The sequence below is a fragment of the Astyanax mexicanus genome, unplaced genomic scaffold (assembly GCF_023375975.1).
Source record: "Astyanax mexicanus isolate ESR-SI-001 unplaced genomic scaffold, AstMex3_surface scaffold_34, whole genome shotgun sequence".
Classification (NCBI taxonomy): domain Eukaryota; kingdom Metazoa; phylum Chordata; class Actinopteri; order Characiformes; family Acestrorhamphidae; genus Astyanax; species Astyanax mexicanus.
The window spans coordinates 907,564-922,500 of NW_026040044.1; the positions used below are offsets into that span (position 1 = coordinate 907,564).

At 38.8% G+C, this 14,937-nt stretch overlaps 1 protein-coding gene and 1 long non-coding RNA gene across 2 annotated transcripts in view; one reads left to right on the top strand and one right to left on the bottom strand.

Annotated features, from left to right (window-relative positions):
• LOC111190008 (uncharacterized) overlaps positions 1 to 14,937 on the top strand; it is a 751,666-nt gene that overhangs the window by 315,739 nt on the left and 420,990 nt on the right. Inside the window, exon 22 of the mRNA XM_049473126.1 lies at positions 11,075 to 11,194. Coding sequence (XP_049329083.1) covers positions 11,075 to 11,194 — 120 coding nt within the window. The remainder of the gene's footprint in view (positions 1 to 11,074; positions 11,195 to 14,937) is intronic.
• Positions 3,079 to 14,937, bottom strand: part of LOC125790039 (uncharacterized) — a 280,980-nt gene continuing 269,121 nt past the window's right edge. The window contains exon 3 of the long non-coding RNA XR_007429990.1: positions 3,079 to 3,150. This is a non-coding gene — a long non-coding RNA (uncharacterized LOC125790039). The remainder of the gene's footprint in view (positions 3,151 to 14,937) is intronic.

The window sequence follows — 14,937 nt, forward strand, 5'->3', positions numbered from 1 at the left end:
AAACCAGGTGTCCAACTAGAAGAAACGTCTGAGCTCTGTGCTTAACAACAGGTGTTTCTCCACCAAGTAATAAGTCAAGTTTGGCTGAGGATCAAATACTTATTTCACCTAATCAAATACAAATTATTATCAGATTTTTGTTGATATTCTGTCTCTCTATGTTAAAATAAACCTACTTTCAAAACCATCAGGGTATCAAATAATTACTATCCCTGCTGTACATCCAGGGTTGGGCAGATCATGTTCTATTAAAAGACATTATTACAACAAAAATTCATTTTGAAAAAATTAGAATACAGTTAGAACAGATTTTACCAATCACACTGGAAACCTATTATTTTAATCCTAAATACATTCACACTGTTGCTGATTGGCACTGTTTATCTGGTCAATATTATGTTAATTTTAGAACAAATTAAACATTGACACAGTTGTTTAAAGCAACAGTGCCTCAAAACTTCATATTCAACAGTAAATCATCATTGTTTACATTTTTATGATTAAGAAACATTTGGAAATGTGTCGAATTCATGCAGATTTTATCCATTATTTTCTGTTAATTTTATTATCAAGCAAATCTAAGCTTCTAAGTCATCTATTTTTAATCATGTAGATCACAGTGTGGATTTTCTGTTTGTCCGCAGAGAGAAGAACATTAAAATTTTCAAGGAAAAACTGGAGCATGTATTCAAGGTAAATCCTAAACCATAAACATGACCGAGATTTATTTTATTTTTTGTATTGTTTTTAGTTTTAATTCGGTATTTATTATATTCTAATTACATTCATTTTAATTCTGTTTTAAAAGTCATATTTTGCATATCTTTGTATATGAAAGGTCTTGTACAAATAAACTTGCCTTGCCATGTTTCTCAGATTAAAATCATTTTAAACTTTTGATAATTTGCTAATAATGAAACTTTTATTTATAATCAGTTTCTGGTGATCAGACTCAGATCAGTGTCTCTCTGATGTTTATCAGATTGTTCTGTAGTCAGATCATCTCTCTCTGTACTGGAACAGCTTTACTGATCCTCTGATCTTCGTTCTTAATCAGGAGCTGCAGCAGAAATTTATCTCTCTAGTGAAGAACGAGCTGAACACATTCAAGAAGCTCCTGAGCCCAGATTACCCAGCATGCTCTGAGAGAGAGGTGGAGGATGAGGATGATCAGAGAGAGGGGGTGCTGAAGATCACACTGCACATCCTGAGGAAGATGAAGGAGAAAGACCTCGCCAACACACTAGAGAGCAGTAAGAGTTCTGGGTCATGACCATCGATACCAACCTGAGTGCTAATCTCTTTCCTCAGTGAACTCCTGCATTTTAATAGTAATAAAACAATGAACTGGATTTATTTAATCATAGGATAATGTATCACAGCATCAGCTGTAGTCCTAAAAATTAACACTTACTGATTTTAACTCTAAAACCACTACAACTGCTACAGAAACATCATATTATAATCATTAATATTAAATTCATTATTTACTGTATCACTTTAATGCATGATCACAGCTGATCACATGATCCATATTGTCTTCCTCTGTTATCAGAATTGGCCCTGGCGTGTCAACCAAAGCTCAAATCCACACTGAGGGAAAAATATCAGAGAATTAATGAAGGAATCACAAATCCTGAAACCTCAGTCCTCCTGAATCAGATCTACACAGAGCTCTACATCACACAGGGAGGGGGTGGAGAGATCAATCAGGAACATGAGGTGAGACAGATAGAAGATGCATCCAGGAAAAGGACAACACAGGAGATTCCCATCAAATGTAACGACATCTTTAAACCATTACCAGAACAGAACCGGCCCATCAGAACTGTGCTGACTAAAGGAGTTGCTGGAATTGGAAAAACAGTCTCTGTGCAGAAGTTCATTCTGGACTGGGCTGAAGGAAAAGTAAATCAGGACGTCCTCTTCATTTTCCCTCTTCCTTTTAGAGAACTGAATCTGATGAAGGAGAAGAAGCTCAGTCTGGTGAATCTTCTTCAGTGCTTCTTCCCAGAAACACAAGATTTAAAACCAAGACATTATAGGAGCTACAAGATCATGTTCATCTTTGATGGTCTGGATGAGTGTCGACTTCCTCTGGATTTCCAGAACAATGAGAACTTGGTGGATATAGAAGAACAAACCTCAGTGGATGTGCTGCTGACAAACCTCATCAAGGGTAACCTGCTTCCATCTGCTCTCCTGTGGATAACTACTCGACCAGCAGCAGCCAATCAGATCCCTCCTGACTGTATAGACCAGGTAACAGAGGTACGAGGGTTCAGTGACCCTCAGAAAGAGGAATATTTCAGGAAAAGGATCAGAGATCAGAGCCTTGCTGAAACAATCATTACACACATGAAGTCCTCCAGAAGCCTCTACATCATGTGCCACATCCCAGTCTTCTGCTGGATCTCAGCCACTGTTCTAGAGAGGATGTTGGGTGAAGCAGAGGGAGGAGAGATCCCCAAGACTCTGACTCAAATGTTCACACACTTCCTGATCTTTCAGATCAAACACCGCAGCCAGAAGTACCACCATAACAGTGAGGATGATCTTGAGCAGACTAGAAAGATTATTCTGGCTCTGGGAAAACTGGCTTTCCAACAGCTGGAGAAAGGAAACCTGATCTTCTATGAGGAAGATCTGAAAGAGTGCAGCATTGATGTGAAAGAAGTGTTCGTGTACTCAGGAGTGTGCACCCAGATCTTCAGACAGGAATCTGAACTTCACCTGGGAAAGGTCTTCAGCTTTGTACATCTGAGTGTTCAGGAGTTTCTGGCTGCTTTATATGTGTTTCTCTGCTTCATCTCCAACAACAGAAATGTTCTACCTGGAGTTTTGGATTTCTCCAAAAAGAGAACAATGTCTAACTTCCTGAAGAGAGCCGTGGACAAGGCCTTAAAAAGTAAAAACGGACACCTGGACCTTTTCCTCCGATTTCTTCTGGGTCTCTCACTGGAGTCCAATCAGACTCTCTTACGAGGTCTTCTGATACAGACAGGAAGCATCTCTCACAGTAAAGAGGAAGTAGTGGAGCACATCAAGCAGAAGATAAAGGAGAATCTCTCTCCAGAGAAAACGATCAGTCTGTTCCACTGTCTGAATGAACTGAATGATCATTCTCTAGTGCAGGAAGTCCAACAGTACCTGAACAGAGGAGGAGGATCCAGTGATCTCAGTGGAGTTACTCTCTCTCCTGATCAGTGGTCAGCTGTGGCGTTTGTGATGCTGAATTCAGAAGAGGAGCTGGATGAGTTTGACCTGAGTAAATTTCAGAAATCAGAAGAATGTCTTCTGAGGCTGCTTCCAGTGGTGAAAACATCCAGAAAGATTGTGTGAGTATTTTCATTAATCAGTGTTTCATCTGTGCTGTTTTATATTTTATAGTATATAAAATATACACATGTTTTATATCACATAGTTTCAGATAGAAACATCACAATACAAAAACATCTCTTAAGATAAAATTAACTGTTAAATTCCCCCACCTTTTGGGTTTAGGGGTAAAAGGGGAAATACAACACTATGTATATGGAATAAACTGCCTCTGGATATCTTAAATGTAATAAGGTATTGCCTCTGGAAAATGAGTTGCAGTACACATAATTGTGAGTAAAAACTGGTTCACTAACTTGGTTTTTGGAAGGGGCACAACACAATCTACAAGTACCCGCTCAAATGCTTCATTCATGACAGGTATAGGCAAAATGGAGCTGGGGAACAACCTGGTTAGGTTTCCCAGTAGGGCTGGACCCGAATATTTGGGTATTCGGGTATTCGCTCGTTGAGTAGGTATTCAGTTTTTAATTTTGGTATTCGGATATTCGTTTTTTTCCTTTTCTAAGCTCCACCTCGCTCTAACATCACACATCACACAATTCCAAAAGCTCAGCTGTTTGGAAGCATTTCAAATTAAGTTTAGACAAGACAAAAGCAGTGTGCCAAATGTGTGATATTCAACTAGCAAACAGCTTTATGAAGCTGCTTCTGTCTGACATTAAAAGTAATGTTATACATGATAAAAAACTTGCAGGCACTTTGAAACTGATTTATATAATAAACTAGTAATGTGGCAACACTAGGGCCTAAATCAGTTACAGAAAGCCTAGCCTACAGAATGATGTCTGAATGAATGTCCTCTAATCTAATATAATTTAACATGGTCTAAGAATATAAAATAATTTCTAAACAAACAAATTATTTATAAACTTATATACTATTATTATTATTTATAAACTTTATAAACTATTTTATATTGAGCTTATAGCCCAAGTGCAAAAACACAAAAATAAGTAGTACGGCTATGCACTGCACAGTTATTAAACCGAAACAGACCAACATTAACATCATTTACAATGACCTTCCTCTGCTCTAATATAATTAACAATGTTTAAGAATATAAAATACTTTCTGAACAAACGTTTTCTTTTGTTTTTTTGTTTTTAAGCAACAAGTTTTGCTACCCTGTTAAACCGTGCTACCCTAGTGTACATATAAACGTAAAAATCGTAAAACGTAATAAAAGCATTTGTAATACTCAGGCAGATAATAGCAAGGGGTTTCCAGTTTTTTAATGCACCCGAGAAGAACAGAATTACCATAAAAAAATAATAAAAAATGTTTATGTGCATGTGCACTGGTGTTGAGTAGTATTTTTAATCCGTCTTTTTAAAAACGAATATTCGCTACCAATCAGTGCCGAATATCCGGAGCTCAACAAGCGCTATTCGGGCCAGCCCTACTTCGCAGTAATCTGGCAAACGTGACAAGTCTGACAGTAATCTGCCACATCCGTCTTCAACGAAGGCCAGAAGAAGTACTGTAACACTCTGTTGTACATTTTATTTATTCCCAAATGTTCTGACCATGGGTTGTCATGAGCCGTATTTAAGACATGCTCCCTGTAGACTATTGGAGTGACAATCTGATGAACAGTATTTAACTTAATATTTAATTAATTTTTAAGTGTTGACCATTTGTGCATCAGCAAGCCATCATCAAGATAATGCACAACCTGCTGAACAGAAAACTTTGGGTTCTCACTTACCTTAGCAAAAAACTTATTCAGGGAAGCATCTGCTTTGTGTGCTTTGATCAAATCTCCACGGCTAAGACCGGCAGTGTTGGGGTTAGTTATAGTTACTCGTTACTTCTCCAAAAAAGTAACTGAGTTACTAACGGAGTTACTCCACTATAAAAGTAATTAGTTACCAGTAAAAGTAACTATCACGTTACTTTTTATTATTCGCCCGTCAAAAAAAAGGAAATCAATTATGCATTTACTATTAGAAAAATAAAAAACGAAAATAAACCCAAAATGTTGACAAAAATATAATCTAACGAATTTCAAAAAAATAAAAGGAAATTCTCCACACAACCAAAGAAAATTACTAAAACTTGTAATACTGAAAAAAAACGGAAAAACGCGTCTGAGGATGAAATTAAACAAACCAAGGAAATATGTATGTATAAACAAAACAAAATAAAGGACAAAAACAACAATTTAATGACCGAGCTACGTGAATACATTTTTTATTTTTATTATAATTTAATTTTATTTTGTTTTTATTTTTTCTGTTCAGTAAGTTTTTAGGGTGTGCTTGCTAGTTTTTATTAGTTTTCACACATCTCATCAGAGAGAGCAATCTAATAAACGTGAGAGAGAAAGAGAGAGAGAAAGAGAGAGAAAGGGAGAGAAAGACAGAGAGAGAGATTTCTGGTGTGAGTTACTCACAGGTAAATGTTCTCACACACTGTTTCTCCTGTTTCTCTTTCATCTGCCTGGCGCTTATATTGTAATCCCATACATAGTTCTGCAGTTTCTCAATGTTTTTTGTCGTATTTTGCGGCGCGAGCGCTTTACACAAGAACTAACGGACCACGAGGTGCCGCGCGCTTGGCACAACACCGCCCGCTGTACAACTCTGCTGTACAACAGCGCTTATAAATAAATTAAACAAGAAAATGAGGGGATTCTATCAGTAATTTCAGTTTGTTAGTTTTATAAACACAAAATACAGTTCGAGATAGTTATGTTTTTTCCTTTTAATTACCGTTTTTATTAGATTCAGTTAACATGAATGTTTTTTCACTTTCAGTTTTTGCTATTTCGTTCGCTTTAGTGAACAATAATAATTGGTTACTTAGCAACATTGTAATTATCACACCAGAGCTTTATATAAAATAAAAATAGGAGCCTGATTTCGGGTCGGTCCTCAGGTCAGGTGGGATTCGGGCAGAGAATCTAAGCTCTAAAAGAGAAAGCAGCAGCACCACAAAAACCGGAGCAGCTAAAAAGAGCTTAACGTCCTTAATACGGAACTTGGCCTGTCAGAGTGCCAAGTGCCAGAGTCTCTCAAAATGTTGACCAGTAAAACAACACCATTGTTATCCAGCCTGACCTGTCCACTTACCAGGAAAAGTTTATAGTATGCATCTTCCACAGGCTTCATAACAGGACCTCCAACAGTCACTGTCTTATGCACACGATCAATTAAAGCAACTGGCCTGGAGGAGGTTGAAGACTGCTGTCTATTTTCAGCCTCTTCAGTTTCCTCTTAAGCTCTAAACAGTTTGAAGCAATATGTCCAAGCTTGTGACAATAGTGACACTCTCACCTGTCACCAACATAAGGTACATAACCACCAGTATGAGAAGATTTACTTCCAGTAACTAAAGAAGACTCTGAGTTATTTGAGACTGACTTAAACACCTGACGGTGTGTGAGTAAAAACCTGTCAGCAAGTACTGCAGCTTGAGCAACAGTAGAGACAGCACGTTCATTCAAATAGACAATGACTTTGTCATGGAGACAGTTTTTAAACTCCTCCAAAAGTATGAATTCACGTAGGGAGTCTAATGTAAATGCTTTGTTTGCACTGCACCATTTATCAAAAAAGAATGGTCTTTTCCCTTACAAATTCAACATGAGTCTGTGATGCTTGCATCTTCAGACCTCATAAACGTTGTCTGTATGCTTCAGGAACTAATTCATAAGCACACAAAATTGCTGCTTTTACCACATCATACTGCAAACTATCCTGAAGACATAAAGCAGAGCAAACCTCCTGCACTTTACCAACCAACATTACATTGCAGTAACAGTGACAACATATCCTTAGGCCAACCCAAAGTCAATGGTATCTGCTCAAAAATGCTAAAATATGTGTCTATTTCAACTTCCCGAAAGGGTGGAGCCAAAGACATATTTTTACTGACATCAAAAGCAGTAATGTGTGATACTACAGGGAGAGTGACTAAAGGAGGCTGAACAGGTGGATCACTAGACACTGTAGGGTTTGGAACAGGAAAAGTGAATTAGGGTGGTTTGAGGCTCTTAATTCTATCTCACGCAACTGTATCACATGTTAATGTTCTAGCTCCAGCTTATGAACAGACAGCTTAAACTCATATTCTTGCCTACAGGCCTCAGCTCTACTCTTTGATTCATACCAGAGACGAGCCAAACGAAACTCCAAGGGAGCATCACCTATTATATAAAAAAAATTAGTTCCACCACCACTGTGACTTCCAACCACCTCACACACATGACATAAGTTTTACATTGCAAATACCAGACGAACGCCCATCTGTTACATTCCCCCACCTTTTGGGTCTAGGGGTAAAAGGGGAAAATGCAAGACTATGTATATGTAATACGGTGCCTGTGAGTGGGATGGAAGGAAGGCCAGAAACAGAGCTTTGCAAATTTAGAAGCTTTTACTGACAAATATGCAAGAATTTACAATTCCAGTATTTACAAAGACAAACCAACATTCAAGGGTGTGAACAAAAGTGGATAGAGATTTACAATGTCTATTGAACATAAAAGAAAAGTGTAGGAATGTTAACAGCCTATGGTGGACTACGGAGAGTGCCAAAGAAAAGAAAATAACAAAATGCTAACCTGCCTAACCCAAGTGCTAACCTCAACCAAAAATGCATAAATTGGCACCTGCCCCTTACCAAGTGTGTCTATACAAAGAGTATACATACGTGATGCAATGGATGGTGCCCATAACCTCTCCAACCATGTGGGCAAACAGCTTGTCTGAGCTACTTAGAGAGATAGGAGAAAACTCCCAGCACAGAACAGTACTTTACACACTATACAACTCTCTCAGCACAGAACACCCCTTTCTGCAACACACACACACACACACACACACACACAAACACACACACACACACACACAATCACCTCTTTTCAAATCAGAGAGCCCGCCTTCTCCCTATGTGGACTTCACCCCATTGGTAGAACAGGTGTTGATTATTCCGCCAACAAAGTGCACACACCTGAGAGAGAGAGTGGCTCATGACAGAGGAGGGAAGAAAACAGAAAGAACAAAAAAGACGTGCCTTTGTGTACATAACATTAACAAACAGGTTGAAAAAACATATATACATATTTTGTATATATAGTTTGCATTACTGTTTTGTTTTCTTAAAACTGTCTTTAAAACCTGTTCTGAATTGAGTTTTAAATATTTTTGTAAACCACGTTGAATTGTCTCTGTGTATAAAAGGTGCTATACAAATAAACTTGCCTTGTCTTATGGAAGTGATGAAGAATGGCTAACACTGGAAGTAAGAGGTCATCACTTAAGATCACTTAATATGAAATGAACAAACAGGTTAAAAAATATAATAATATAATATAATCATTTAATATGTAATTTAATATACAATCTTATCGAATTAACCACAGAAATACAAAATAATAATTGAACTGGGACCAGAACTGGCAGCCTCTGGTGTTTAAGATCACAAAGTTCTTTAGTTAAGTAAATGTTTGTGAAACATTCTTTAATTAACCATAAATCTTAAGTATGAATTTATCAACTACTTAGCATTAAAAGCTTCTGGGAAATGCACCCCTGCACAGTAGAATTGAAAGTTTCTATTAAGGGCTTCGCAATAAAAATATGTTTTAGGCAGATTGATGTATTCAGTGTCAATATTATTCTTTAATTTAATAATTATTCATAATTGGGCAGCAGTTTCAATATTCTTAACAGTATACTCAAGTCATTAAGTACAGCTTCTTCTTTCATCTGATGTCTTCTGTCAATTCAGAAGTGCTCTACCATCTAAATGTTTTGTTTGAAATGCAATAACAGGATGACAGTGTACACTTAATGCATTTAAACTCTTTGTGTGCAATTAAAGTATAATTAATACAAAGAGTTGTTCAAATTTAGGATTAGTGAGCAGTTTACTTTTTCACAAGAATAAGCTCTTCACTTTTCCAATAAATAAACATAATCACTGGGACTGTGAAATTCAGTACTTACATTTTTACATCCATTTTTTTATCCAGATTTTGACAGTGGTATCAAAACATGAACATGTTCACAGTAAATTACTGAAAGAAAAATAGAAGGGTGTATTGATATAATTTTTTATTGTATGAAATTTAGACTAAATATATTTGAAGATGAAAATATGATAGTACAATGTTTAAAGAAGCTCTGTGTGTGATGGTTAAATTCTGTTCTCTGAGGAGGTTTCTCTTTCTCTCTGCAGGGTGTATGATTGCAGTATTACAGAGAAAGGCTGTTCTGCTCTGTTTTCAGTTCTGAAATTAAACCCCTCCCACCTGAGAGAACTGAGTCTGGCCTACAGTAAACCAGGAGATTCAGGAGTGAAGCTGCTCTCTGATCTACTGATGGATCCACTTTGTAAACTGGAGAAACTACAGTGAGTGTTATTGCTGTTGTTGATTCTCTTTATTCCTTGTATTTCACAGCACTTTGTGTTGAGTTTTCTTCTCTCTACAGGCTGGAATTCTGCAGTATTACAGAGAAACACTGTGCTGATCTGGTTTCAGCTCTGAAATCAAACCCCTCAGAGCTACGAGAGCTGAATCTGAGCTACAATAAACCAGGAGTGAAGATGATCTCTGGTTTACTGGAAGATCCACACTGTAAACTGGAGAAACTACAGTGAGTGCTACCCTGCAACCTGAAACATTAATTAATATTCATTAGAATATGCTCTTGATTACCATCTCTCATTCCTATAAACATGAATTATACAAGAGTAACAGCAACTGAACAGATATATTATGGTAACTGTATGGGTACACATAGGGTGAGTGTATGGTTCCCTGCCAACTACTTGCCTAAGTTAAATAAGCTAAATGTGCTTCGTTGCAGAGGGAACATGTGAGGAAGTTGGTAGCAGTGAAAACAGACATAAACAGACTTCAAACACACTTTAAATTTAACTTAATTCAATTTTATACTGTTTATAATGAAGTCTGTCACATGCTTAGCTTTTAATTAGCTGGAATCAAATCAGAATTTCTTTTTTTTTTTAATAAAGTAACAATAGGTTCTGCTGTGCAAATGCTGTGATATTTAGTATTTATTTTTTTTAGGTCTTCAGTAGCAGCTTGGAAAACTTTTTGGCTTTGTCCAAAATCAGATAAACAATTTAACACTTTAAATTCTATACTAGTTTTAGCTTCATAAATTGAGTCAGAGAGAGTGTACAGTAGGTCAAGCTGTTTCTCCATCAGCAGCCAAAGTCTAAGAGATAGAGAGTACAGTAAGTCATGCTGTTTCTCCATCAGCAGCCGGAGTCAGAGAGAGGGAGAGTACAGTAGGTCTTGCTGTTTTACGTCTGTTAGCTGATGTATCAGATTTGGGGATCTGGAGCATGCTGGCTGCAAATGATGCAGACACAATTTTAAGTATTGTTTAATTATCTACCTAATTTCAGTATCTAAATATGTCCTGTGTTACACAGTAGAAGATAAATATGTGTTTAAACTGTTAGTGAGATTTGTCCTTTTCTCTACAGGCTGGAATTCTGCAGGATTACAGGAAAAGACTGTGCTGCTCTGGTTTCAGCTCTGAAATTAAACCCCTCCCACCTGAGAGAACTGAATCTGAACTACAATAAACCAGGAGATTCAGGAGTGAAGCTGCTCTCTGATCTACTGAAGGATCCTCACTTTAAACTGGAGAAACTACAGTGAGTTACTGATTTCCTTTAGCTTTACAGAAACATAGTGAAAGATAAAAATAGATTATACCAGTTAAATCTTACTATTTTCTCTTCAAAGGATCTGTGACTCTTCAGAATTACGTGAACTAAATTTTAACAACCAAAACTTAGGAGAATTAAGAGTGAAGCTGCTCTCTGATCTACTGGAGGATCCTCACTGTAACCTGGAGAAACTAGAGTGAGTACTGAACTACACACCTGTGCACACACACCTAAAGTCACTATGTAATATCAGTGTAACGCAAACATTATAATTCCAGTAAACATATAATAAGTAGGAAATATTTTAAACACAGAACTTAGCCACAGTGGAGATGCATAACTGTACAATAATATGAATATGAATCAGTAACAGAAATACTGTATTGATCCCAGATGGAAAATTGTTGTTACAGTTGCAACCATTCCTGTAAATACTACAACACACAATTAAATCCACACACAATTAAATTCTTACAAATACAATAAGATTACTGTGGTTGTAATAATAAATATAAAACATTTCCTGTAGAAAAAAAAATCTAATTATTGCACCTAATTATTGCTCAAATGAACACTACAATAATATTATCACGTATCAATATCAATAATAATCACATTTGTGCGTGAGGGGCAGCATAGTGGAGAAACAGCACAGTGCTTGAAAACTGCTGGTAAGTGGGCCAATGCACGAGATTGGAAGTTATTAGTGGATGTAGGTAGTAAACTGCAGATCCCAGAGTGCATCCTGGTTACAACCTTGAGGCCGGATGTAGTGTTGTACTCTGAAAGTAAGCGGATAGTGTATTTTATAGAGCTGACTGTTCCGTTTGAAGACGAGGTAGATGGAGCTTATGAAAGGAAAAGGCTGAAGTATACAGACTTGGTGGCTGAGGTGAGAGAGCGTGGGTGGCAAGCGTATATTAGACCGGTAGAGGTAGGTACTAGAGGCTTTGTTGCGAAGTCTGCCACAAGACTGCTGTCTGAATTCGGAATTAGAGGTCGTGTGCTAAGGACTGTAGTGAAGGAGTTGTCAGATGTAGCTGAAAGATCTAGTCAGTGGTTGTGGTTTAGAAGGGCTGAGGCTACGTGGGGAAGGGAGTGAGTTTGTGCTTCTACAGCAGGCTTGGAGGGGGGTGGGTCTGGGACGCCAGACTTCACTGTTGAGCCTTCTGGAGGTGTCGTGGGCCTAATTCAGCGAAACACTGACGAAGGAAGGTGCCTGCCTGATGACCCCTGAGAAGAGCTTGCACTGAAGTTTGTGTTAGAGTTTGTATGAAGGGGATTGGTGTGGTCCTGCTGTTCTTGTAGTAATTTGTCTCATGAGTTTTTGTAGACGTCTGAGTACTTGGCAGTTGAGGCACGGACCATGAACATAGTTCGCTATGCTTCTGGATTCTTGTCGAGCCAGTATCAGATGGTAGTGGTTGCTGTGTTCTGCTCACGCAACTTATAATGTGATTTATTGTGATTGTGCTTAGGTAAGTGTGTTGTTGCCATAGTTAAAGGAAGTGAGGTTAGATTAAGGAGGGATTCTGTTTGTTCATAGGTTATTTATCGGTAGGTCTGTTACTTGGCAGTTGAGGCAATGGACCATGAACATAGTGTTAGGCTGTGCTTCTGGATCCTTGTCGAGCCAGTATCAGATTGCGGTGGTTTTGGCTATTGTTGTTAGTTGAGCGAGTAGTAGATCCTGGCTGAGCCATATGCATAACCCCAGCTGTTAGGTGCAGGATTTGTCAATTTCCTGTATTATATTACTTGATATCTAGTTAAGCTAGTGACTGCTGTGAAGAGAACAGTTGACAACAGAGGAAAGACCCTGTGACAGCATGGAAAGACAGCTGACAAGAGGGAATAGACCCTAACGGTGCTGCCATGGGCTGGCAATCCATGGTAGCAGCCACCATGGTTAACCATGTGTGTGCAACCAAGCAAGCTACATTGAGAAAGAAAAAAGCAATACCCCAGGAGTCAGTGAGAGCAGGGGTGGAAGATGACTCACAGGCGGATAACATGGTTACGGACTCTGGAACGGACATGACTACGAGAAGTGGGTTAAGCATAGAGGCAGGTGGGATGGTAAGTGGAAAGGAGTTGCTGACCTGTGTGTGTGGGTGGAGCAAGGTCACATCAGTGAGAGGGCTGAGGATACACCAAGGAAAGATGAGGTGCTTGAGTGAAGGAGTGCAGGGGCCCCGCATTGAACAATACTTTGAACAGAATTGTTTGAGTCAGTCGGCTGAAGTCCAGCGGCAGGTTACGTGCCACAGTCCGCAGGATATCAATACCTTTGATACTAGGGAGGCTAACTCAAGCACAGAAGGAGTGGAGGATGAAGGAGGTGTTGATAGGTCAAAGGCAAAGGGAAAGCAGATGGGTAGGGAGAAAGGAATCGGTCAAAGATCCAAAGTTAAATGGCCAGGCACAGGAGACAAGATGGCATGGAGGAGTATTAATGATGATTTGAAAGGTATGTTGGAGGGTTTGAAGGGAACAGCAGAGAGTAAATTGAACAGGCTAGGTAAAGTCATTTATGATTATGGAATGGCAAGATTTGGTGTTGTGCAGAGGAACGTAAAGTGTCAAGATGTAGTTAAATCAAGGCGGCAGGTAGAAATAGAAAAACTGGTTAAGGAATCAAGGTTACTCAGAAAGAAGTGGAAGAAGGGGAATGAGGCAGAAAGAGAAGGCATTGAGTTATTGCAGGAGGAGTTGAGAAGTAAGTTGGTGAAATTGCGGAGAGCAGAGGCTATGAGGAAAAGGAGGAAGAAGAAGGAGCGTGCTAGGATAGAGTTTTTTAGAGATCCATTTAGGTTTGTTAAGAGTCTGTTTAGTAAGGAGAAATCAGGAAATCTAAAGGTCGGAAAGAGGGAGTTGGAGGAGCACTTTCAGAGTGTTTACACAGAGAAGGAAAGGTCTAGTGACCTGGACCTACCAGCAGACATGCCGCCGTTAGGTGATATAGAGTGGAAGATGGATGTTAACCCCCCTAGGTGGAGTGAGGTTCAGGAGGTGGTGAAGGCTGCAAAGGCAGGTTCTGCCCCAGGGCCAAATGGGGTTCCATATAGATTATATAAAAGTGCACCAGATGTTTTGAAGTTTCTATGGAAACTAATGGCTATAGTGTGGAAGAAGGGGATTATTCCAAAGGAGTGGCGCAGAGCAGGTGGTGTTCTTATCCCAAAAGAAAAGGATTCTGTGGCTATTGATCAGTTCCGTCCCATAAGCTTGTTGAATGTGGAGGGTAAGATCTTCTTTAGTGTGGTTGCACGTAGACTAGCGACGTACCTGAAAAGAAATAATTTAATTGATACATCTGTACAAAAGGCAGGAATTTCAGGGTTTTCTGGTTGCATAGAGCATAATAGTATGATTTGGCATCAGATTCAAACAGCAAGAGCCGAGAAAAAGGATCTGCATGTGGTGTTTTTAGATCTGGCTAATGCTTTTGGTTCGGTACCGCATGCATTGTTGTGGAAGGCATTCGAATTTTTTAGGGTTCCAGAAGAGATTTCAAGGTTAGTTAAAGCCTATTTTGAAGACATACAGTTTTGCTTTAGTGTAGGGGAGTGTGTCACATCTTGGCAACGACTGGAAATAGGTATAATGGCAGGTTGTACAATTTCACCGCTAGCGTTTACGATGGCAATGGAGGTGATTATTAGGGCTTCTAAGTGGGTCGTAGGCGGGGAGAGGCTGCATGATGGCACCCGGCTCCCACCAGTTAGGGCGTTTATGGACGATATGACAACATTAACGACCACGGTGCCATGTACCCGGCGATTGCTAGGGAAGTTAAATGATAATCTTAGGCTGGCTAGGATGAAAGTTAAACCGAGCAAGTCTAGGAGTGTATCAATCGTTAAAGGGAAGTTGATACAAGAAAGGTTTATGATGGAGGGAGAAGTCATACCATCTATATTGGAAAAGTCAGTTAAG